At 42.7% G+C, this 23,030-nt stretch overlaps 1 protein-coding gene across 4 annotated transcripts in view; it reads right to left on the bottom strand.

Annotated features, from left to right (window-relative positions):
* zgc:109889 (uncharacterized protein LOC553542 homolog) overlaps window positions 1-23,030 on the bottom strand; it is a 45,123-nt gene that overhangs the window by 15,501 nt on the left and 6,592 nt on the right. For 3 of the 4 annotated variants that reach the window (XM_062994316.1, XM_062994317.1, XM_062994314.1), the window contains exons 2-4: window positions 11,066-11,207; window positions 9,363-9,497; window positions 1,113-1,266 (exon numbers count right to left, since the gene is read on the bottom strand). In XM_062994316.1, the coding sequence (XP_062850386.1) occupies window positions 1,113-1,266; window positions 9,363-9,497; window positions 11,066-11,198 (422 nt within the window). In that variant the 5' untranslated portion in view covers window positions 11,199-11,207. Of the gene's footprint in view, window positions 1-1,112; window positions 1,267-9,362; window positions 9,498-11,065; window positions 11,211-23,030 lie in introns of all 4 variants that reach the window. The other variant, XM_062994315.1, reaches the window with a different exon arrangement.

Here is a 23,030-nt window from a genome sequence, read left to right as displayed (position 1 = left end):
TAGAAGCTACACCAACCACACAGATGATCTTTGTGGGCGTAAAATTGCTTACTCTAACCCCTCTATTGTTCTGCACGCTTTGTCACTCTCCTGTACCCAATTTATTAATCAAAAGAGACCCCCATAGGACCCCCACTGACCTAATAATGTTTGAGCGGTGACCATTCTCAGCACTGCAATGACACTAACATGGCAATGACAAGGTAGTGTGTGTTGTCCTGGTTTGTGTGTATAAGGTGCAACAGCACTGTTAGGTTTTTTAACCACCTATATGTCAATACTAGGAGAAGAATAGTGCTAATTCAGGGGTTTTTCAAGCAACCCATATGTTGTCCATGATGTTTACAGTGACCCAGGCAACAAAAACATGCATTAAAACAAAACACAAAACGTAATATACTTTATTCATAAAAACAGTGGCAATCTAGTCCCAAGATGCAATGCAAAGCCTCCACAAGGGGGAATGTGTGTACAAGTCTGTTTTGTGTTTATGTGCCTGTTAAAATTGTGCCCATTTTTTTATTATTATTATTTTTTTTTTTTTGCAACCCATTTGTTGTGGCTTGCCAACCTTGACCCAGGATTTGAATGACCAAGCACAATCTGTGATCAGAAAGTGTCTATTAATAAAATACTAGATGAAGATCAACCCAAGTGTAATACAGCAAGTGCTAAGAGGTGGTCATTGTTCCTTATAAATATGCCAATAAGTTGCACCTTATACACTAATATCAGAGCAACACACACTGCCAAGTCAATAACATGTTAGTGTCATTGCAGTGCTGATAATGGTCCACCACCCAAAGGCGTGAGAATACAAATTAGTGTTCGTTTAATGTTTGTTTTAGTCAAAAGACAACATATTTCCAGCAAGGCAACATACTGTATTTGCATAGAAATGACATGCCATGAGATATGTGGACCAAGTACGCAGCCAGCAGTGAAAGCAGCTGTAAATAAGTAGGATATCAAACCACACCCACTTTCTGGCACAAATAGCATCACTTTGTATTGCAAACATCTTTATTTCGAAGTATTTCGAAACCATAACTGTGCTTAACATGAATGTTAGAGATGATGAATGAGGACGCTGTAAGCCCAGGAGTGCTGACCTGTATGGAGAGAGGATATTGAGAGGAGGAGGTTTATCGGCACACTGGTAAATCTCGATGACAGGATTGGGGATGGAGGCACGAGACACCACCTGCTGATCCTGAATGGTGGAGCTTTTAAATGCCTTCCTCATGTTGATGTCCTGCAGAGAAACTGAAGAGAGACGTACAGAGAAAGAAAGGAAAGATGTTAGGGAGCATTACTGAACCTGTCTGTGGAATGTCTAAGTGTAGCTTAATCTACAGTCTCTGATATTTTCTTGCAGTATGTCGGGTTGGGGCTACTCGGTATGCTAATGATCAGCCAATTTTTTCCCCTTTTTCTCCCAATTTAGCATAGCTAATTCACTGCTGGAGTGTATATTTATCTGACATACACTCCCACTGCGCAGTCCACCAGTCCCCCATACTTCTGTACAAGCCCCCTGGTTGCCCAGCATTTAAAACCCCACCCCTTATTAGTCTGGTCTTTTTCTCACCCATCAGACTAGAGGCCAATTTTGTCTGCTACAGGCACTGGCCAATTGTTCCATCTAGGAGGTGCCCAGCCGACCGATAGCAGAGCTTATTTTTGAACTCAGGGAGTTTAGAATCCAAGCGCTGGTGTGCTAGCGGAATATCCTGCTGCGCCACCTGGGCGCCCCAGGATCAGCCAATTAACTAATAACCGACAATTAGACTGAATATCATCGTCTGTGCCAGTGTTTCCTATGGAGTGAGTACTGTGCACATTTACTGTTTTGACGCTCGTTTTTTACCGCTTGCTGCTGTACTCAAAGTTCAATCTATTTGAACTGTAACCCAGTTTGCCAGTGACCCTTTCAAATTGCCGCCAATTGGACGAATAGTTTTGTTTCATTTATCAGGAGTCTATTATGCTAGTGGGGGAAAGCCGCAGACTAGTGGTTAAGGTACTGGACTAGTAATCAGAAGGATGCTGGTTCAAGCCCCACCACTGCCAGGTTGCTGCTGCTGGGCCCCTGAGCAAGGCCATTAACCTTTAATTGCTCAGAATATATACTGTAACTGTACTGTAAGTCACTTTGGATAAAAAAAGCATCTGCTAAATGGCAAAAATGTAAATGCTAGTCTATCAAATGCCCTAAATTCCAGTCTTGGTGGTGCATGGCCAGGCTCTCAGTGGTCACAACTGAAAGAGGCTAGCACTCAGGTGGTGGCACAGCAGTCTGTTACGCTAGCTTACCACAGCTGAGGTTTGAACTATTGGCCGGCTGGTTTGGGGGGTTGGCTGAAGCCGTGTGATGGATTGAAGCTGGTGTATCCTGGTGAGACCGAACCCGAGTGGCAGTGTCGCCTCACAGCAAGAAGGTCCTGGGTTCTATTTCCAGGTGGGGCGGTCCGGGTCCTTTCTGTGTGAGGTTTGCATGTTCTCCCAGTGTCTGTGTGGGTTTCCTCCAGGAGCTCTGGTTTCCTCCCACAGTCCAAAAGACATGCAAGTGAGGTGAAGTGGAGATTAAAATTGTCCATGATTGTGTTTGACATAAAAAAAACTTGAACTGATGAATCCTGTGTAACCAGGATTACCTGTCTGTTCATGAATGTAACCAAGGTGTGTGAAACATGACGTTAAAATCCTAATAAATAAATTGAACCCTAACCCAGTTTGCTGGTGAGCCAAATTGCATGGCCAGGCTCTCAGTAGACACAACTGGCCTTAACTGAAGGAGACTAGCACTCAGGAGGCGCAGTGGTCTATTACGCTAACCCACCACAGCTGAGGTTCGAACTATGGGCCGACCGGGTTGACGGGTTGGCCGTGTGACAGATTGGCGCTGTACTCAGTGTTTCCTGGTGAAACCAGACCCACCTGACTAGGATAAGCAGTTGATGGAAATAAAAATGAAAGGAAACGAAGGAGGAAACCGGAATAGCAAGTCTTTCTGTCAGGTTGTTGTGCCTGCATAAGCCCCAAAAGAGCATGTGGCAGAGGAGATGTGTACTATCCTGCGACCTCCCTCGGAGGTCAGTAACACTGATCTTAAGCCTATTTAAAAACTAGGAGCAATTGGGGTTGTGTATTTCAGTGAAAAAAAAAAGAAACACATAGGGCGCTTGGTGGTGCAGATAAAGGTAAAACATGCTAGCACACCAGAGCTGACATCTTGAACTCGTCGGTTCGAATATCAGCACTGCTACCGGCATGCTGGGCGCTTACACTAACAATGATTAGGTCATTCACAGGGAGGGTGCTGCAGGAGACTCCTCATAAATGATGTAATCACAACCTCTGCTGGCTGATTGATGACGCCTGCACAAAGACGGGTGATAATGGGATTGAGGCAAAGCTGATCCACATATGAACTCGTCTCGTGCATGTGAAAAATGCAGTCAGCTAGGGCTGAAACGATTCCTCGAGAAACTTGAGTAATTCGATTACTAAAAATCATTTATTCAAATTTTTCGCATCGAGTCATAGTTTAATCCATACAACTACTGTATATACAGCTCACTGTGTTTTGCACTTTTGCACAACGCGTTCATGCTGTGTGCAGGTGACGTGAAGAAGCCGAGGGCTGCATCCCGAATCTCATACTTAAACAGTACTTAACAGGACTTAATCCGGGTACTTTTCACGTACAGTTTAATGAATACTACCTATTTGTACACGCTCGCCGCTCCTGCGTCCTGTTCAGTGTGAAAGTGCGATTTGAAACGCAGTCGATATTTGATAGCGCGGACTGCAAAATAGAGAGAGAAAATGTCGAGGGGCGAACAGACGAGACTGGACGGAGAAAACCACAGAAAGTTTTAGATCATTTTAAGCTGGAAAAAACGAAAACTCAGAACAACATCCACACCATCAGATCGTCGTGTTGATACGTTTACTTTTCTTCATTGCAACCACCACAGGCTTTTTTGAAGGCTTAGGCAAACACACGTACACACACACAAACGCCAAATCTACCTCATCTAGGAGATACAATCCTGACAGAACCTCTTACAAATGCCACAAAGCCTCCCAACAAAAGCTTTATGTTCTGCGTGAGCTGTAGCTAAAACTTTTAGTTCTAAAAGTTGCCCAAATTAGAGGCAATGTTTATGTATTATTACTAGGGATGCATCAATACCATTTTTTCCCAACCGAGTACGAGTACAAGTATTAGTACGAGTAGTATTTTTGTACTTGCCGATACCGATACCGATACCTATTTAGAATACCGTTTTTTTTAAACAAAAACACACGTGAGAAGTGACGAGAAGTTTAATGATACCACGTCCAAAAATGCATGTCAACAAGTAGCGAGTGATCAAAGTGTTTGTGCGCTGACGTGATGAAATCAAGGAGGAAAAATAAATGAATCTGAGTGGATTTGGCAACACGAATAGCATGGATTGTTCTGTAGTGAGTTGGAGGTTAATAAATATTTTTGCAATGTTGGTGTTTTGTTGTTATGTTTTGTAGAGAACGATCAGGTCAGAAATACTGTAAAACGTGTGTGTGTGTGCCGGTGTATTCTGATATAAACTATATTATCCCCCTGTCTCACCTGTTTACACTCCTCTCCTGCGTTTCCCCTCACACCGTATCCTGCGTTCTCATTGGCTGTTCGACATGTCACTTATTCCCAGTCGCACATCTGAGATCAGATATCTGACGTGCTAGAAAACTCGAGCGCTCGGTGAGCCGGTCGGATCGAGTTGTTGGATAGTTCACACATAGCGATCGAGAGCCGAGTTTTGATCGCCGAGCGAACGCCGAGTTGCTCCCGAGCCGGCAAATCTAGCGCCGACCAGTCGCCGAGCGGAAATCAGGGCAAAAATCGTGTAGTGTGAACTAGGCATAACGCAGCAACGTGCACTAGGCACACGGTATCGGATGTTTAGTATCGGAGCCTCGTTTGCGAGTACGAGTACAAGTTAATGAGCGCGGTATCGGGCAAATACCCGATACCAGTATCGGTACTCATGCATCTCTAATTATTACTATTATTTAGTTTCAGGTTGGCTGTTTACATTTTAAAAGTAATTTGATTTATTTTTGATGTATTTGCTTTTGCATTTCAAAAGTGTTCTCTTTAAACTGTACTGTATGCAAGGAATAAAAATGTACAGTTTGTTTTAAGAGACATATGTCTTATTTAATCTTATATGTATTTATTTTTGCTCTTCATTAATTGAAAGTATTTCTTATCCGATTACTTGATTATCAATAGAATAGAATCGATAGAATACTCGATTTAAAAAATAATCGATAGTTGCAGCCCTACAGTCAGTGCACACGTGTCGGAGGGGTCATGTGTTAGTCACGGCTCTCCTCAGTCAAAAGTGGAGGTCAACATCAGTAGAAGGAAAGTGTAATGCAATCAGGTCATTGGATATGATCAGATTGGAAGGGAAATTGGGGGAAAATGCAAAAAAAAAAACATAACTGGGACACACATTCACTGCTGTTGTGCTTTGCCTTCAAGACAGCAGAGAATAAAGAGCAGGCGTTTCTTTTTACATCTTCCGCTCAGGGTGCAGACATATCGATCAGAACATTTCCACGCCTGTGTGCAGCTCCACCTGATCAGTATTCAGTAACATTCTTTCATTAACATGTTCAACATCAGCAGGAATCCAACAATTCCATTTTTAGCCCTTTTCGCTCTCCCGCTCTTTCATCATTTATCACTCTCTCTATCCCCACGTCTTTCTGTTTGTGTGTGTCAGTGAAGAGTGAATCGCTAGCAGAAACCTGATGGGTGGCTATAAATTAATAATCACAGTGCACATTATTGGGGGGATGGGTGGCTGATTTTGATCGTGTTTTAGCAGTGAACCCTCTTGTACCCCTCATACAATATAGAGAGTGCCCACACAATGATGTGCACACCGTCCCCCACACCTGGTTTATTAATGTTTATGCGTTTCCTCTGGAGCATTCTGACTTGCCCCTTTCTCTATACTGCATATTGCAACATGTGCACAGGGTGACAGTCAGGTTACTGTTGCATAAACACCAGTCACCAGTTTTTAACTTTAGCTGATCATTCTTTCCTACAGATAATTGCGATGACAGGCGCTCGAGCAGCACAGTGGTCTATTACATTATTCCACCGCCGCTGAGACCAGGGTTCAAATCTTAGCTGTGCTATCGACTGACAGGCACCCACACAGACATGATTGGCTATTTCCAAAAAAGGGGAATGGCAGAAGCCTTACATATTTAATTCATGTGTAACAGGTGTATAAATTAATCATATAAAGGAAATTATATGCTACCAACTTTGCTGCAACAGTTCAGGGAAGGCCCTTTCCTGTTCCAGCATGATTATGACCCACAAAGCAGATATAAAAACATGAAGAAAAGCTCAGTGTCAGTGCCCTGCACAGAGCCCTCACCTCAGCCCCATTGAACAGCTTTGGAATGAACTGGAAGATCAATTGAAGCTTTCTTGACCAACATCAATGCCCAGCCATACACACACTCTTTTGACTGAACGAGCACAAATTCCCAGACACATTGTGGGACCAAATCTTGTGTGAATCCTTCTCAGAAGAGTGGCTGTTGTTATAGCTATAAAGATTACATAGCGGTTACTCTATTTTAATACCTTTTGTTTTTGAAATGTCGTGTCCGACAAACTTACAGTCAGGTGTCCACATACTTTTGGCCATATAGAGGGTCATTTAATTTTATGTGGTTTCTGCCATGTCAATGAAATCCGCACTGATCAGCCATAACATTAAAACCACCTCCTTGTTTCTACACTCAATGTCAATTTTATCAGCTCCACTTACCATATAGGAGCACTTTGTAGTTCTACAATTACTGACTGTAGTCCATCTGTTTCTCTACATAATATTTTAACCTGCTTTCACCCTGTTCATCAATGGTCAGGACCCCTACAGGACCACCACAGAGCAGGTATTATTTAGGTGGTGGATCATTCTAAGCACTGCAGTGACACTGACCTGGTGGTCGTGTGTTAGTGTGTGTTGTGCTGGTATGAGTGGATCAGACACAGCAGCGCTGCTGGAGTTTTTAAATAGTGTCCACTCACTGTTCACTCTATTAGACAGTCCTACCTAGAGTGTCCACCTTGTAGATGTAAAGTCAGAGACGATCGCTCATCTATTGCTGCTGACTGAGTTGGTCATCTTCTAGACCTTCATCAGTGGTCACAGGACGCTGCCCACGAGGAGCTGTTGGCTGGATATTTTTGGTTGGTGGACTATTCTCAGTCCAGCAGTGACAGTGAGGTGTATAAAACTCCATCAGCACTGCTGTGTCTGATCCACTCATACTAGCACAACACACACTAACACACCACCACCATGTCAGTATCACTGCAGTGCTGAGAATGATCCACCACCCAAATAATACCTGCTCTGTAGTGGTCCTGGGAGAATCCTGACCACTAAAAAAACAGCATGAAAGGAGGCTAACAAGGCATGCAGAGAAATAGATGGACTACAGTCAGTAATTGTAGAACTACAAAGTGCTTCTATATGGTAAGTGGAGCTGATAACATGTAGAAACAAGGAGGTGGTTTTAATGTTATGGCTGATCGGTGTATAAGAAATAAAGCTTGGATTTGTTCACCCCTTACTACTAAGGTTTAATACTTTAAGTATTTAGTTGTAGTTGCTTTTTTCCTCACTCGAGGGTAAGAATATACAGAATTAAGCACTGATGATTGTTCCACTTTGTGGCTGGTGCACTAGCTTAAAGAATACCAAAAATGTAATGTGAGCCTCAAAATAGGGCAGAGCATCAGGTCCACCATACTCTGTGAAACTGGGACATCAGTACACATTTCACTGGCTGTGGATGAATGAAACGAATTTAAAAACGGATGCACCGGGTGGTGCACTAAAGAGTAGCCAGATTCACTCACAGATACAGTAAAGGAAGGCTGCCTGGAACGAGGACATAAAATTCTGTATAAAAAAAATCTCACTGTAGGTCACTGTACCTACTACAGTGGGCACTTGGGTGGCACAGCAATAAAGTATGCTGGCTCACTACTGCTGAGATCTGGGGATCCATGGGGGTCGGTTGGGCGTCTGCACGGACATGATTGGCTGATGTCTCAGGGTGGGATGGACAAAACAGCCAAGGCATTGGGAGATGCACTTGTCAAGATGCTCTTAGGGCGCATTCACATAAAAAGTGTTTTGCAACGCGAACGGCTACGTTGTTCAGTGCTTGGCTTGAGCGGTGCGGTAAAACAGGATCAAAGTGCGAATATGAGACGAATCTGCATTTGTGTTGAATAACCGTCAAATTCACTCTGAAAGCTCCACATGTATGTGTTTAGCTGGATGGATTTTTCTCCTTTTTCACTTTTAAACTTGTGTTATAGCTCGGGGTGCTGAGAAATTGTAAGAATCAGCTTTGCTGAGAGTCTAAAACGCTTATCGTTAGAAAAGCTTAATATGGTTTAATGTTTTAAAAGAACAACATTGCAACACATCCTCTCTTAATTATTACTGCTCATTAGTCCTCTCCAAATTCCTTGCTCGTTGTTATAATACAATGTCATGTTAAGCTTTGTTCACGTTAAGCTTTGTTTGTTCTGCCGAAGTCACTTTTAATGCATCATATCAAACAGTTCATCTAATTGGAGGCAATTTGAAAAGGTCAGCGGCAAAGGGTTCAATAGCCAAAACAGCCTACTTGTCAGTACTTGTCAGTACACTCTCAGAGCTGGTCCCACGCCTGGATGGAAATACGGGTTTGTTTGTTTATTAGGATTTTAACGTCATGTTTTACACTTTGGTTATATTCATGACAGGAACGGTAGTTACTCATTACACAAGATTCATCAGTTCACAAGGTTGTATCGAACACAGTCATGGACAATCTAGTGTCTCCAATTCACCTCACTTGCATGTCTTTGGACTGTGGGAGGAGACCGGAGCACCCGGAGTAAACCCACGCAGGCACGGGGAGAACATGCAAACTCCACACAGAAAGGACCTGGACCGCCCCGCCTGGGGATCGAACCCAGGACCTTGTTGCTGTGAGGCGACAGTGCTGCCCACTTAGCCACCGTGCCGCCCCGGAAATACGGGGGTTGGGACAGAAAGGGCATCACGCATAAAAACTGTGCCAAGTCTGATAGCTGCCCAGATTCACTATAGCAACCGCTATATACGAAAGCAGCCAGAAAAGCTGTACCTACTACAGTCTTGAAGAAGAACTGAATAAAGAACAGTGCTCAAAGAAGAATTCATAGGTTTTAACCAAAAAATTAACATCATGCAGTAAAAAAAACACCTCCAAACAGCAGCTCGTACCTTCCTCAACAGTGGAGTCCAACTGGGTGACCTTAACAGCCAGCAGGTCCACACGCTCCTGCAGGTGGCTCATGCGCAGGTAGAAACTGTTTGCTTCTTTAAACAGCTCACCGAACACATCTTCTGCATGGTGACCTGAAAAGAGACCGGCTGAAATAAGAACCCAGACACAGACAGACGAGGCATATTTTACGGTCCCATCGACTCCCATCGAGTCCCAAGTGATCAGGATGATGAATTAGGAACCGGGATGTCAAAAGACAATCATACAATGCATTGATGTGCAAAAAAGACTGCATTACTAAAGATGAATCCAAACTGTCGTGGCGGTCTAGGGAATAAAGAATTGGGCCGCAGTGCTGAGAAGAAAAAGCTTTAATGACTGTATGGGTGGGTACACTATGTTGCCATAAATTTGTGGACACCCATCCAAATAAGGTTTAGGTGTTTTAGCCATACTCATTTCTTATTGGTGTATGAAATTGATTATATTAAAATACACCAATCAGTCATAACATTAAAACCACCTCCTTGTTTCTACACTCACTGTCCATTTTAACAGCTCCACTTACCATATAGAAGTGCTTTGTAGTTTTACAATTACTGACTGTAGTCCATCTGTTTCTCTACATACCTTTTAAGCCTGCTTTTACCCTGTTCTTTAATGATCAAGACCCCCACAGGACCACAACAGAGCAGGTATTATGTAGGTGGTGGATCATTCTCAGCACTGCAGTGACAATGACATGGTGGTGGTGTGTTAGTGTGTGTTGTGCTGGTATGAGTGGATCAGACACAGCAGCGCTGCTGAAGTTTTTAAACACCGTGTCCACTCACTGTCCACTCTATTAGACACTCCTACCTAGTTGGTCCACCTTGTAGATGTAAAGTCAGAGACGATCGCTCATCTATTGCTGCTGTTTGAGTTGGTCATCTTCTAGACCTTCATCAGTGGTCACAGGATGCTGCCCACAGGGCGCTGTTGGCTGGATATCTTTAGTTGGTGGACTATTCTCAGTCCAGCAGGGACAGTGAGGTGTTCAAAAACTCCAGCAGCATTGCTGTGTCTGATCCACTCATACCAGCACAACACACACTAACACACCACCACCATGTCAGTGTCACTGCAGTGCTGAGAATGATCTACCACCCAAATAATACCTGCTCTGTGGTGGTCCTGTGGGGGTCCTGACCATTGAAGAACAGCATGAAAGGGGGCTAACAAAGCATGCAGAGAAACAGATGGACTACAGTCAGTAATTGTAGAACTACAAAGTGCTTCTATATGGTAAGTGGAGCTGATAAAATGGACAATGTGTGTAGAAACAAGGAGGTGGTTTTAATGTTTATGGCTGATCGGTGTATGTGATCCTGGTTGGAATCTTGACCAGCCAGGCATCTACACAGGCACAAATGGGTGTGTCTGTAGGGAAAGGAACCGATCAAGAAAGGATTCCCCTTTGGGTGTTCTGGTGGCAGACCTAGCACAACAGTGCTAAAATCTGGGTACGGAGCTCAGCAGTGATATTGTCTGGCTGGGCATCTGCACAGGCATGATTGGCTATGTCGGAAGGGGGATAGTCGAAGCCCTGTGATGGACTGGTGCCCTGCCTCCAATCACAAGAAGGTTCCAATCTTCTGGTTCCAATCACAAGACCACAAGAAAATATATTGAAATTATAGATAAAAAGGGACCAACTTACTGAGGCTGCCAAGCTGTTTGATGATGGCGGCAAGCGTGCTGTTGGTGACGCACTCAAGTTCGCTGAGGACTCCATCAGGCAGAGCTCCTCTTGACAGGTGCCTCGGCTCGATACACCTCTTTACCAGCGGCATGGTATATCACTGCTAAGACAGGCAAATAAACAATCAATATTTGTATGCAGTTATTAAATAAATGGCATTCGACGCTTGGCAGCAATAAATGCCCAAACGGAGATGCAATGAAGCGTTTCTATGCACTGTGAACAGGGTGAGTTCAGTGACCTAGACTTCTTGTGGAGGGATAATGAAAGCATAAAAGGCATCACATTAGAGCAAACCTCTCATAATAAGCCGGCTATGCATGACTGTTTGTAATTACCCCTGGGGCCGTCTGGCATCTTTAGTGGTTCCCCACCATGGCAGATAACACAAAAACAAAGGTCTAATGAGTCACAATGTACAACTACATGAACAAGGAGGATCCATGTTGGGTCCTTGAGCAAGGCCCTTAACCCTGTCTGCTCCAGGGGCGCCGTACGATGGCTGACCCTGCGCTCTGACCCCAGCTTCCAAACAAGCTGGGATATGCGAAGAAAGAATTTCATTGTACTGTACATCTGTGTATGTATATATGACAAAGTATATCTTCTTCTTCATCTTCATCATATGCAGTATATCTTTTTCATCTTCATCATATGCAATTTTTTTGGATTCCCCAATGTGCGTTATTTAGGTGAGTTGGTAATGAAAACTCAATTCACAAGTTTAATGTCAAACACAATCATGGACAATCCTGTATCTCTAATTCACCTCACTTGCATGTCTTTGGACTGTGGGAGGAAACCAGAGCATCCGGAGGAAACCCATGTGGACACGGGGAGAATATGCCAACTCCACACAGAAAGGACCTGGACCGCCCCACCTGGGGATCGAACCCAGGACCTTCTTGCTGTGAGGCGACAGTGCTACCCACTGAGCCACTGTGCCACCCATATATTTCTTTCAAGAAAAAGTACTATTTTTTATAGTCTTATAGAGAGTTTTTATTCATTTTTAGTTATATATCCTAAATTTGCAATAAGTTGAATGTACAGGACACTTTGCTTAGTTAAAAAAATGCATTTTAAAGTTAAATTTCACATACATTTATACATATAATATCCAGGGGACAGAAAAAAGGCACCGAATTAGTGAAATGGCCCATTTGTGTATTTCTTTTACACTAACACAAAGGGGTGGCACGGTGGCTAAGTGGGTAGCAGTGTTGCCTCACAGCAAGAAGGTCCTGGGTTCGATCCCCAGGTGGGGCGGTCTGGGTCCTTTCTGTGTGGAGTTTGCATGTTCTCCCCGTGTCCGTGTGGGGGGTTCCTCTGGGTGCTCCGGTTTCCTCCCACAGTCCAAAGACATGCAAGTGAGGTGAATTGGAGACACTTAATTGCCTAAGACTATGTTCGATGTAACCTTGTGAACTGATGAATGCATGTATAAATGATGTAATGAGTAACTACAGTTCCTGTCATAGATGTAACCAAAGTGTAAAACATGACGTTACAATCCTAATAAACAAACAAACTAAAACAAAGAACCAAGTTTTCACTTTGTCAGTATGGGTAAGTGTAGATTGATGGGTAAAATGGCAATTAGTTCCATTCAAGATCAAGCCACAAAGTGTTTAAAATGCCAAAGGCAAATGTGGTTCTAACTGTAATAGCATCAGAATGGCTATATACCATCTCAGAGAGCTGTTTATCAGTCTTGTTGCCCTGGTAAACACACAGAGGACTAAACTCTGCCGAGAAAGGAACCAGGAAAAAAATCCAAATCTGAATTCCAAAGCAGACTCGCAGGAATAAGCTTTAATCAGTCTAGCAGATTCAGCCTCGTGTACTTCTGGTTCAGAGACTGTAAGGAATCTTCACATTTAACTGGAACAGATTTTAAATGGTATCTACACCTGGAGTAAAACAGAACTTAAGAATCTCCGGGAATAAAAATTCTAACAGGCATGACCAAATAAAGAAAGATTGTGTGTGGATGTTTTAGAGCAGGAAGAGAAGCTATTCCTCGATTGCTCTCAAAAAGCACTTCAGTAAAACTGAAAAACATGAGCTGACACTTCACCGAGTTCACCACTGGAATCTTAATCGGAGCATCCAAGGCTTGACTTTCCTGACGTTCCAAGGACAGCAGATTCTGATCCTTCGGAGACCTGCCGACTTCAGTGGTGAATCGACAAGCAGAGGTTCAAATCAGCCACAGCCATTCTCCGAGACGAGCCTGGTGTCTCAGCCGATTCAGTTTTTCTTCACCCGGCTGAGCTCTAAATGACGCATAACGGCAAGGCTTTCTAAATAAAACACAAAACCAACCTATTTCCCAGATAAGGATATATCGTCTTTCACTATGCTGGAAAGGCTTTCCAAACATGGTACAGTGTGTCATTGGGAATTTGTGCACATTAAGCCAAAGAGCTGTCAGTTAAATTTCTAATTTTAGACGAGTAGATCTGCGTTTAGTGCGGTTAAGGTCAGGGTTAGTTCCTCCACAACAAACTTGTCTTTATAAAACTTCCTGATGTGCACAGTCATGCTAAAACAGTGAATTGACCATATAATTGACTTCATGAGGTCTTGATGCATGCTTAATAATCCAGGTACACAATTCCACAAAGTTGAATCAGTTTATCTGGACACAAGTTTCGTCACTCATCCAAGTGACTTCTTCAGTCTGAGCTGGTGGTGAACTAGGAGTCATCAGGATGCCGCACCACCGGGCGAACAGCGTTCCCACAGACACTATGGCCAAAGATAGAGAAATCTCATGTCAAGAGTTATCCCAACTGGGCATTTGTAAAAGCTGGGAAAATGCCCAAACACTGTTCCAGTGGATCGAAGTGAGGAGAAGGACAACCTAAGCCTAAGACAACGGCCTAAGCGCAAACCAGTGGTGATTCTGTATGTGGCGGGAGTAGAGGAACAATCGACACGGATATTCTCACACCACGTTTCAGTTGCTTTCAAACCCCAAAACACGCTACGCCAGAAATTAGTTCACCTTAAGGACTGGGTCCCCTGACACAAACAGAGTAACGTAGTGTATGCTGTTAGGTGCTGGGAGGATTGCCGGGAACTGTACATCGGGGAAACTAAACAGCCACTGGTAAAATGGATGTCCCAGCATAGAAGATCGAACTCTTCTGGCCAGGACTCCGCGGTTTACACTAACCTGCAAGCCATCGGACACACATTTAATGATGAAGATGTGCAGATCCTTGACAAGGAGGAACGCTGGTTTGAACGAGGAGTCAAAGAGGCCATCTATGTGAAGAGGGAGTGACCATCCCTGAACCGAGGGGGGGCCTGAGAGTACATCTCTCACCATCTTACAACGCCGTGATAGGAGCTATACCCCAATCATATGTGAAAGGCACACATGGCCATTGTAATTAACGGTCATTGTGATTTGCATATGAAGCTGATCACCGGTTTCATTGTTATGCAGTGGGCGGTGATCAGTCGTTATGCAAATTGTCTGCATATAAGGTTGGGGAATTCACCACCAGCTCAGACTGAAGAAGTCACTTGGATTGAGTGATGAAACATATCTCTACAACAAACTTGTGTCCAGATGAACTGATTCAACTTTGTGGACTATGAGGTGTGGATAAAAGTTCAGTAAATGGTCAGATATCTCAAATAAAACACACTGGACAAGTTCGAGAATGCGCATGGACATCAAGGGACATGTCTAGAAGTGTCACCTAGCCTGTGTTGGGCGTGGCTTCTCAGGTCCATGTGGCGCAGTCATTTAAACGCAGTCTGTTGGAAAGGTGGCATCAAACAGTAATGGAGCTCAAAATGAACATTACATTTTGTTTTAAATTGGGAAAACGGCAACAGAAATGCACATTCGTGTGTGGGTGTGTGTATTCTGCATTAAACATACAAACCTGCCGTCTGTTTATTAGTCGGCAGTGCTGTTCCTTTCAGATAAGCAGCAGAACTAAAGGAGGATGGGTTTTAATGCCACTATTCCTTAAACCCTGCATTGTCTGATCCCCATTTTCCACAGGCCTGGCAAAGACCCTTTGATGTGTGTATCCCGCTCTATCTGGAAATCACTTCTGGCCACAAAATGAGCAACCACTTTACACTTCAACAAAAGGACTGGAATTATGATGGCTTTTTTCTGCCTACTAATCCAACACGAGCAAAGCTGTCCTAAATACTAAAAACAGAAAACAAGGGCACAGTGTAAAAAGATAGCACGTTGATACACTATATTGCCAAAAGTATTCGCTCGTCTGCCTTCACACGCATATGAACTTGAGTGACTCCCATTCTTAATCTACAGTGTTTAGTATGATGTCGGCCCACCCTTTGCAGCTATAACAGCTTCAACTCTTTTGGGAAGGCTTTCCACAAGGTTTAGGAGTGTGTTTATGGGAATTTTTTACCATTCTTACAGAAGTGTATTTGTGAGGTCAGACACTGATGTTGGACGACAAGGCCTGGCTCGCAGTCTCTGCTCTAATTCATCCCAAATGTGTTCTATCGAGTTGAGGTCAGGTATCTGTGCAGGCCAGTCAAGTTCTTCCACACCAAACTCGCTCATCCATGTCTTTATGGACCTTGCTTTGTGCACTGGTGCGCAGTCATGTTGGAACAGGAAGGGGCCATCCCCAAACTGTTTCCACAAAGTTGGGAGCATGAAATTGTCCAAAATCTCTTGGTATGCTGAAGCATTAAGAGTTCCTTTCACCGGAACTAATTGGCCGAGCCCAACTCCTGAAAAACATCCCCACACCATAATCCCCCCTCCACCACACTTCACTCGGCACAATGCAGTCAGACAAGTACCGTTCTCCTGGCAACCACCAAACCCAGACTCATCCATCGGATTGCCAGACGGAGAAGCGTGATTCGTCACTCCAGAGAACGTCTCCACTGCTCTAGAGTCCAGTGGTGCTGTGCTTTACACCACTGCATCCGACGCTTTACATTGCGCTTGGTGATGTAAGGCTTGGATGCAGCTGCTCGGCCATGGAAACCCATTCTATGAAGCTCTCTACACATTGTTCTTGAGCTAATCTAAAGGCCACATGAAGTTTGGAGGTCTGTAGCGATTGACTCTGCAGAACGTTGGTGACCTCTGTGCACTATGTGCCTCAGCATCCGCTGACCCCGCTCTGTCATTTTACGTGACCTACCACTTCATGGCTGAGTTGCTGTCGTTCCCAATCGCTTCCACTTTGTTATAACACCACTGACAGATGACTGTGGAATATTTAGTAGAGAGGAAATTTCATGACTGGACTTGTTGCACAGGTGGCATCCTAACATGGTACCACGCTGGAATTTACTGAGCTCCTGATGTTTGTAGAAGCAATCTGCATGCCTAGGTGCTTGGTTTTATACACCTGTGGCCATGGAAGTGATTGGAACACCTGAATTCAATGATTTGGATGGGTGAGTGAATACTTTTGGCAATATAGTGTATGTTCTCAAATTTTTGACATATATATTGATAGTGGGACATATCCAGAATATAGAAGGAAGGGAAACTGACAAGAATGTAACAAATCTAGAAAGACACACGGACGACTGTCAAAGAGAAGTGACAAACATGATTACAACACATGATTAATTCAATATGTGGAGCAGGAAGAAACCATAAAGGCAAAAAACACGGACTCATCAAAAACTCACACCAACATAGGTATGAGATATGAGAGTAAACATTAAAAGATTGTGAGTAGAAGATAATGAGTTAATCACGATTACGATAATGAATTGTGCTGAACTGCTAATTAACTAATAATGGCTAGGGATGTAACGATACACTCTACCCACGATGCGATTCATGATACTGGGTTCATGATACAATTTTTTCCCGATTTTTTAAAACTGAAATTGAAGACAAATTTTGACAAAGTTTCCTTTTATTATTTCTCTTAAAAAAGAAAATAAAAAACTGTATTTGTGATTATCTTTTATTTATCTAAATAACAAATGCCCTTTTATTTCTGAGGTAGGTACAAACTATGCAAAACAATTTTGAATTAAGCCCAATTTGGCTGAAAACCCCCGAATTTGGCAACCAGGTGTATAGCGCCAGTGACGTCAACCAGGCGAGGTGAATACCGCCAGTGCCCTCTGCTGTTTAAAGTGAATATCGATTCATTTTACATGTCAAATCGATTTGAATCATGGAATTTTTTAATCGGTTATATGGTGAATCGTTACATCCCTAATAATGGCTAGTTCTTATTCGCCATTACACAACCTAATAACACATTTTACCACTGTGAAAACCTTCTATGCTTGGCTCTGTATCAAACATTCCTTTTGTCCTTTCATTTTCATGCCCTCTTGTCACACACAATTAAATGTGGTGGCCTCAGCACAATCACAAGATCAGTGAACGCTTAGTAAGCTGCAGTGTCCCAATTTTCCAAATGTGTCACTGCTCTGATCAAAGCTGCACAACACCTCATAATACTTAGAGGGATATTTAGTTTCATTAAAATGTAATGAAAAAACACTGGAAAAAATATATGGCATGGAAATTATGGAACAACACTTGGATAAATCAAAGCCAACGCAAATACCTTAAACATTTCTGTCAGTCCAAGTGGTTCGATAACTGAAAACTGACAAGCTTATAGCGTCCCATCAAAATATAACACACATCACTGAGATTCACATCAGCGAGTCTTCATGTTTTATTTAATGAAAGTGTAACATAGGGGTGTTTTTTTTTTTTTTTTGCATTTTCTTGCTATTTTTTAGTGCGTCCAATTTTTACCCAATTGCATTATGCTTCCTCTCTACTGGAGCTCACCCCCACCCCTGATTGAGGAGAGCGAACTGACACACATCCCCTCCGACACGTGAGCAGTAGGTGAAAGACAGTGGGTGACCATGTCTCTCTCTCACACACACACTCACTTTGTTTTTCTGTACCATTTGCACTGTTTTTCTAACATTTTTATATGTATATCTGTAATTTTTATTGTATTTTTATTTATTGTATATTTTCTATTACTACTGTTTTTATTGTTGTTTTTCATTTTTATTTTACTTAATGTTTAATTATATTTCCTAAATATGTTACTTTGGCACGTAAGCTTTGGCAATACGAATGCCCACATTTTGTCATGTCAATAAAGCTATGTTTGAGTTTGATTCAGTAAACGAAGCACCTGTGGCATCAATCTAGCTACATGTTTTGCCTTTCCTTTTTTCTTATATCAGGAGAAAAACACTGATGGAATTATAACAAGTTCTGAGCCAAGCTTGATTACCAATGTCCATGGTCGCCTCTGTGACAACAATCTAGTGGTTAAACTCATTACAATTGGTATTGATTATGTGCTGCTGTCTAATGTTGCTGACTCAGCCAGGCTTCTGTGTGTGTGTGTGTGTGTGTGTGTACATTACTTACTTACTACTTAACACCGGTTTAGCATGGTGTTTGAGAAGTTGTAAATGTGTACATAGGAACTAATGCTTTTGATCTTTTGCTAGTTTGTGAGCAATATATTCATTACCAATTGGTAGTTTGTTTGTTTGTTTATTAGGATTTTAACGTCATGTTTTACACTTTGGTTACATTCATGACAGGAACGGTAGTTACTCATTACACAAGATTCATCAGTTCACAAAGTTATATCAAACACAGTCAGGAACAATTTTGTATCTCCAATTCACCTCACTTGCATGTCTTTGGACTGTGGGAGGAAACCGGAGCACCCGGAGGAAACCCACGCAGACACGGGGAGAACATGCAAACTCCACACAGAAAGGACCCGGACCACCCCACCTGGCGATCGAACCCAGGACCTTCTTGCTGTGAGGTGACAGTGCTACCCACTGAGCCACCGTGCCGCCCTACCAATTGGTAGAGACAGAATAAATGCTTTGCCTTAAAATACTTGGTAAATAATCTGTTACTAATGAAGCTTTTTAATGGTTTGGGACCTGAGAATACTGATTGTTGTATTTTTTCAAGTGGAATGTTTGCCTATTCTTCCTTAATACAAGTTCAGCTGCTCAACAGTCAGACAGATCTACTGGCAGGCCAATCAAGCACACACGATGTGTATACAAAGCCACAGTGTAGTTCACTCGCAGTCGATCTTCTTCTATTGCTCTGATGTCCAGTTCTGGTGAGTTTGATGCTGGACAGAAATTGGCATGGGCACTCTGACTGACCTGCGACTACACAGCTTCATATACAAAAGGGTTTGATGGATTGTGTACTATGACACTAACCTTATCACAAGTATTAAAATGATCTGCAGCTTGAGCTACAGTGGACACCATTGCTTTTGTCCTCTGGTATCAATGGGTCTTGGCCACCCAACAACCACTATAAGAAGATTGTGGCTTGTCTCTGCTCTGACCACTGTTGATGGATACTCACCATTGTGCCTGTGAGCTCCCTATAATAGACCACGGAAGTCGTGCGTCATTCTGTAGTCCTCGTTATGCCCAAATTTGGAGACCTGGGTCTAAGTCAGATTTTCAATGGCAAAAATGAATGGGGTTTTCAAAAAATCGTCTCTAACGCATCCTGTGCTAAATAAACATGTTCAGAACCCTATACGTTTTGTCCTGTGTACATTTTTCTCCTGTACATCACTGGATCCTCTGAATTACGAGGTTGTTAAAGGGTCCTAATACTAATAATGCTGCACGAAAGCTAATGCTGCTGCACATTAATTAGACGTCACTGAACTACACCAATCAAATCAACGGAACGAGCGGCCCGCTTTCGTTGAGTACAACCAAAGGCGTAACACCCGACCATCCTTGCTTTCTACTTTAATGTAGCTAACTACTAAAAATATCAACCAAAACTTGTGAATATCACTCCACTGTTACTCTGGTGAATTGTGCTGCTTCGTGCGGTTATTTAAGAGGCTTCCAGTCTAGTGACGTCAATTCAGTGTGCAGTAGCATTAGCTTACATGTAGCAATATTCATATTTCGACTCTTTAACGACTTCATATTCAGTGATAATAGACAGAAGAATCTCCATACAAACAACAAACAAAAACGTTACAGATTTGGAACATTTTTTATGACTACAGGATGCGAGAGAGGCAATTTGCGAAATCTCCATTCATTATTTTCCATTCAAAAATTCTCTTAGACCCGGGTTACCAAATTTGGGCATAACAACATGGCGTGGCCTACAAAATGATGACACGACTTCAGTGGTCTATTCAACCCAGTTGTCTGGCCATAACAATTTAGCCCTTATCAAAGAAACTCAGGCTTTTATCATACCTGCACATTTAACACGTATACTGCTAGTAACTACAATCAGCCCATATTTTTATATAACTCACACAGTCACATGTACAACTGTTACAAAACAGGCATCGCCACGCTCAGTTTCTGGGGGGTGGCGCTCATTTTTTAGCTCATCGGGCTGTGTGTGTAGGTGCACACTTATTTGCTCATCCAGTCAACTATATTTCCTTGCTCATGGTTTAACATGACTAATTAATGCTTCATTATGAAAAAAGGCTTTGACGCAAAACCCACATATTCAAAAATATGTTTCATAATCAGGCATTGATTGAACCTGCTACTATGTAGGCATTTAGAGCACATCTCTAGTACCTGGGTAAACATACATGTGTGAAAGAAAGTTGTGTGTAAGACAGACAGCACAGGGATATGCTTGTTATTTACCATGCTGCTGCTGCTGCTACATCATGTCATTCCACTAGGGCTGTTTTCAAAAGAGTCACTGCGTTTGCACATTGCTTTCTGCATGTTCACAAAAGCTTTTTTACCACACAGAGAAAGAAACAGACAATGTTCTGCATCGGTCACGTGCAGCTATGTACAATGAGATTGTGTAAAAGTTTTGTAAACTGAACAACTGAGGGTAGACGAGATTTAAAATCGAGATTTTATAAAATATCAATCTATTTTCATACGCGATATAAGATAAGACAATATCGTCTATATCGATATAGATGTTGCGTTCCAATTAGATCCGACAGTTCGTCTTTCTCTTCTCCCAGTTTGTCTCTGCACATGTTCACCTGCCCCGCCCCTCTCCCTCACTGAACACAACTCGCCCCTCCCCACCGCCAATTCTTTCTGCCCTCAGAATACATTTCTGTAAGTAAAGCTCCCATGATAGCATGGAGACGGTTGAGGAGCTGCTTAGTAAAAAGAATAATAATGGCTCAATTATTTGGAGATGGTTCGGATTCAAAGTGTCAGATGAGCAGCAGAATCATGTATTCTGTAGAGAACGCCGAAAACAAGTCCAGACAAAAGGTTCCAGTTTCGTGTACCTTTGGTCATTCGTTTTTCACTTCAAATACCAAAGTTGAAAAACAAGAAAACGAGTCGTTATTCGTTTTAAAAACCAATATTGGAAAATGGAAATACATACAAGCGCATGCACGCGCTGACATGAACGTATTTACTTCATATATAAACAGTGTAAATCAAGCACAAGTGTTATAAACAGTAATAATAACGTAACGGTGCATCTCCTGTTGTTCTGACTCTTGTGTTTGTATATGTGATGTGCATGTATAGATATTTGCTATATAGGTAAAAAACATTATGTTGAGTGATTTCTGTACTGGATGTAGTATGTGATCGTGTTAGTTTATACTGGATGATCGCCCGACGTCCGAGACGTCATTTATTTATTTATCTTCTATTATAGTATTGTTCTTGTTCTTGGCCAATAAACAACCAAAAATTAATAAAATTGCATGAACTAACTCTGCAGTAAACAAGGAGCAAACAGCAATTAAACAACAAACAAAGCTGTTAAATAATAATAAAGTGCATGAAGCAGAACGCTGATTAAAATGCAATAAATGTTGTAATAGTTACACAGTAACATTAACGATTAGTTCTGCCTGTATTACAGAACTGAGTTCTATACGGTAAAAAAAATATTAATGTAAATGTTGTGGCGACATATACATAATAATGTATAAAGTCCAAACATGTGAGGGGGGTTTAACGAGAACGCTATATTTAATGTCACACAAGCTCAGTGCAAAACAACAGAAGAACACGAGCACAGACGGAAACGATAAATTCCGACACCTTCCCTACACACTCGCTCCCTGCGCCCTATAGTGCACTTAACATTCTTAAAGGGCCAGACAATATATTTGTAATTGCTATCCGGTATGTACCAGCATGCCTCTAAACGTTGAGGGAATGTTGGGGGGGGGAGCGTTGAGGAAACGTTGAGGGGGAACGTTGAGGGAACGTTCGTGGGGAAACGTTGGGAGAACGTTCATGAAGGAACGTTGAGGGAACGTTCGGGGAACGTTCGTGGGGAACGTTCATGGGGAAACGCTGGGGGAACGTTCAGGGGGAACGTTCATGGGGGAACGTTGGGGGAATGTTCGTGGGGGAACATTGGGGGAACGTTCGGGGGGAACGTTGAAGGAACGTTCGGGGGGAACGTTGAGGGAACGTGAGGGGGGAACGTTGAGGGAACGTTTAGGTAGATTGTTGGGAATGGTTGGGTGGATCGTTGAGAAAACGTTTGGGTTTTCAACAATTCTCCCAACCATTCCCTTAACAATCCACCCAAATGTTCCCTCAACAATCCACCCAAACGTTCCCTTAACAATCCACCCAAATGTTCCCTCAACAATCCACCCAAACGTTCCCTTAACAATCCACCCAAATGTTCCCTCAACAATCCACCCAAATGTTCCCTCAACAATTCACCCAAACGTTCCCTTAACAATCCACCCAAATGTTCCCTCAACAATCCACCCAAACGTTCCCTTAACAATCCACCCAAATGTTCCCTCAACAATTCACCCAAACGTTCCCTTAACAATCCACCCAAATGTTCCCTCAACAATCCACCCAAACGTTCCCTTAACAATCCACCCAAATGTTCCCTCAACAATCCACCCAAACGTTCCCTTAACAATCCACCCAAATGTTC

Source organism: Trichomycterus rosablanca, chromosome 4 (assembly GCF_030014385.1).
Source record: "Trichomycterus rosablanca isolate fTriRos1 chromosome 4, fTriRos1.hap1, whole genome shotgun sequence".
Taxonomy (NCBI): domain Eukaryota; kingdom Metazoa; phylum Chordata; class Actinopteri; order Siluriformes; family Trichomycteridae; genus Trichomycterus; species Trichomycterus rosablanca.
This window is presented reverse-complemented; position numbering and strand designations above follow the sequence as displayed.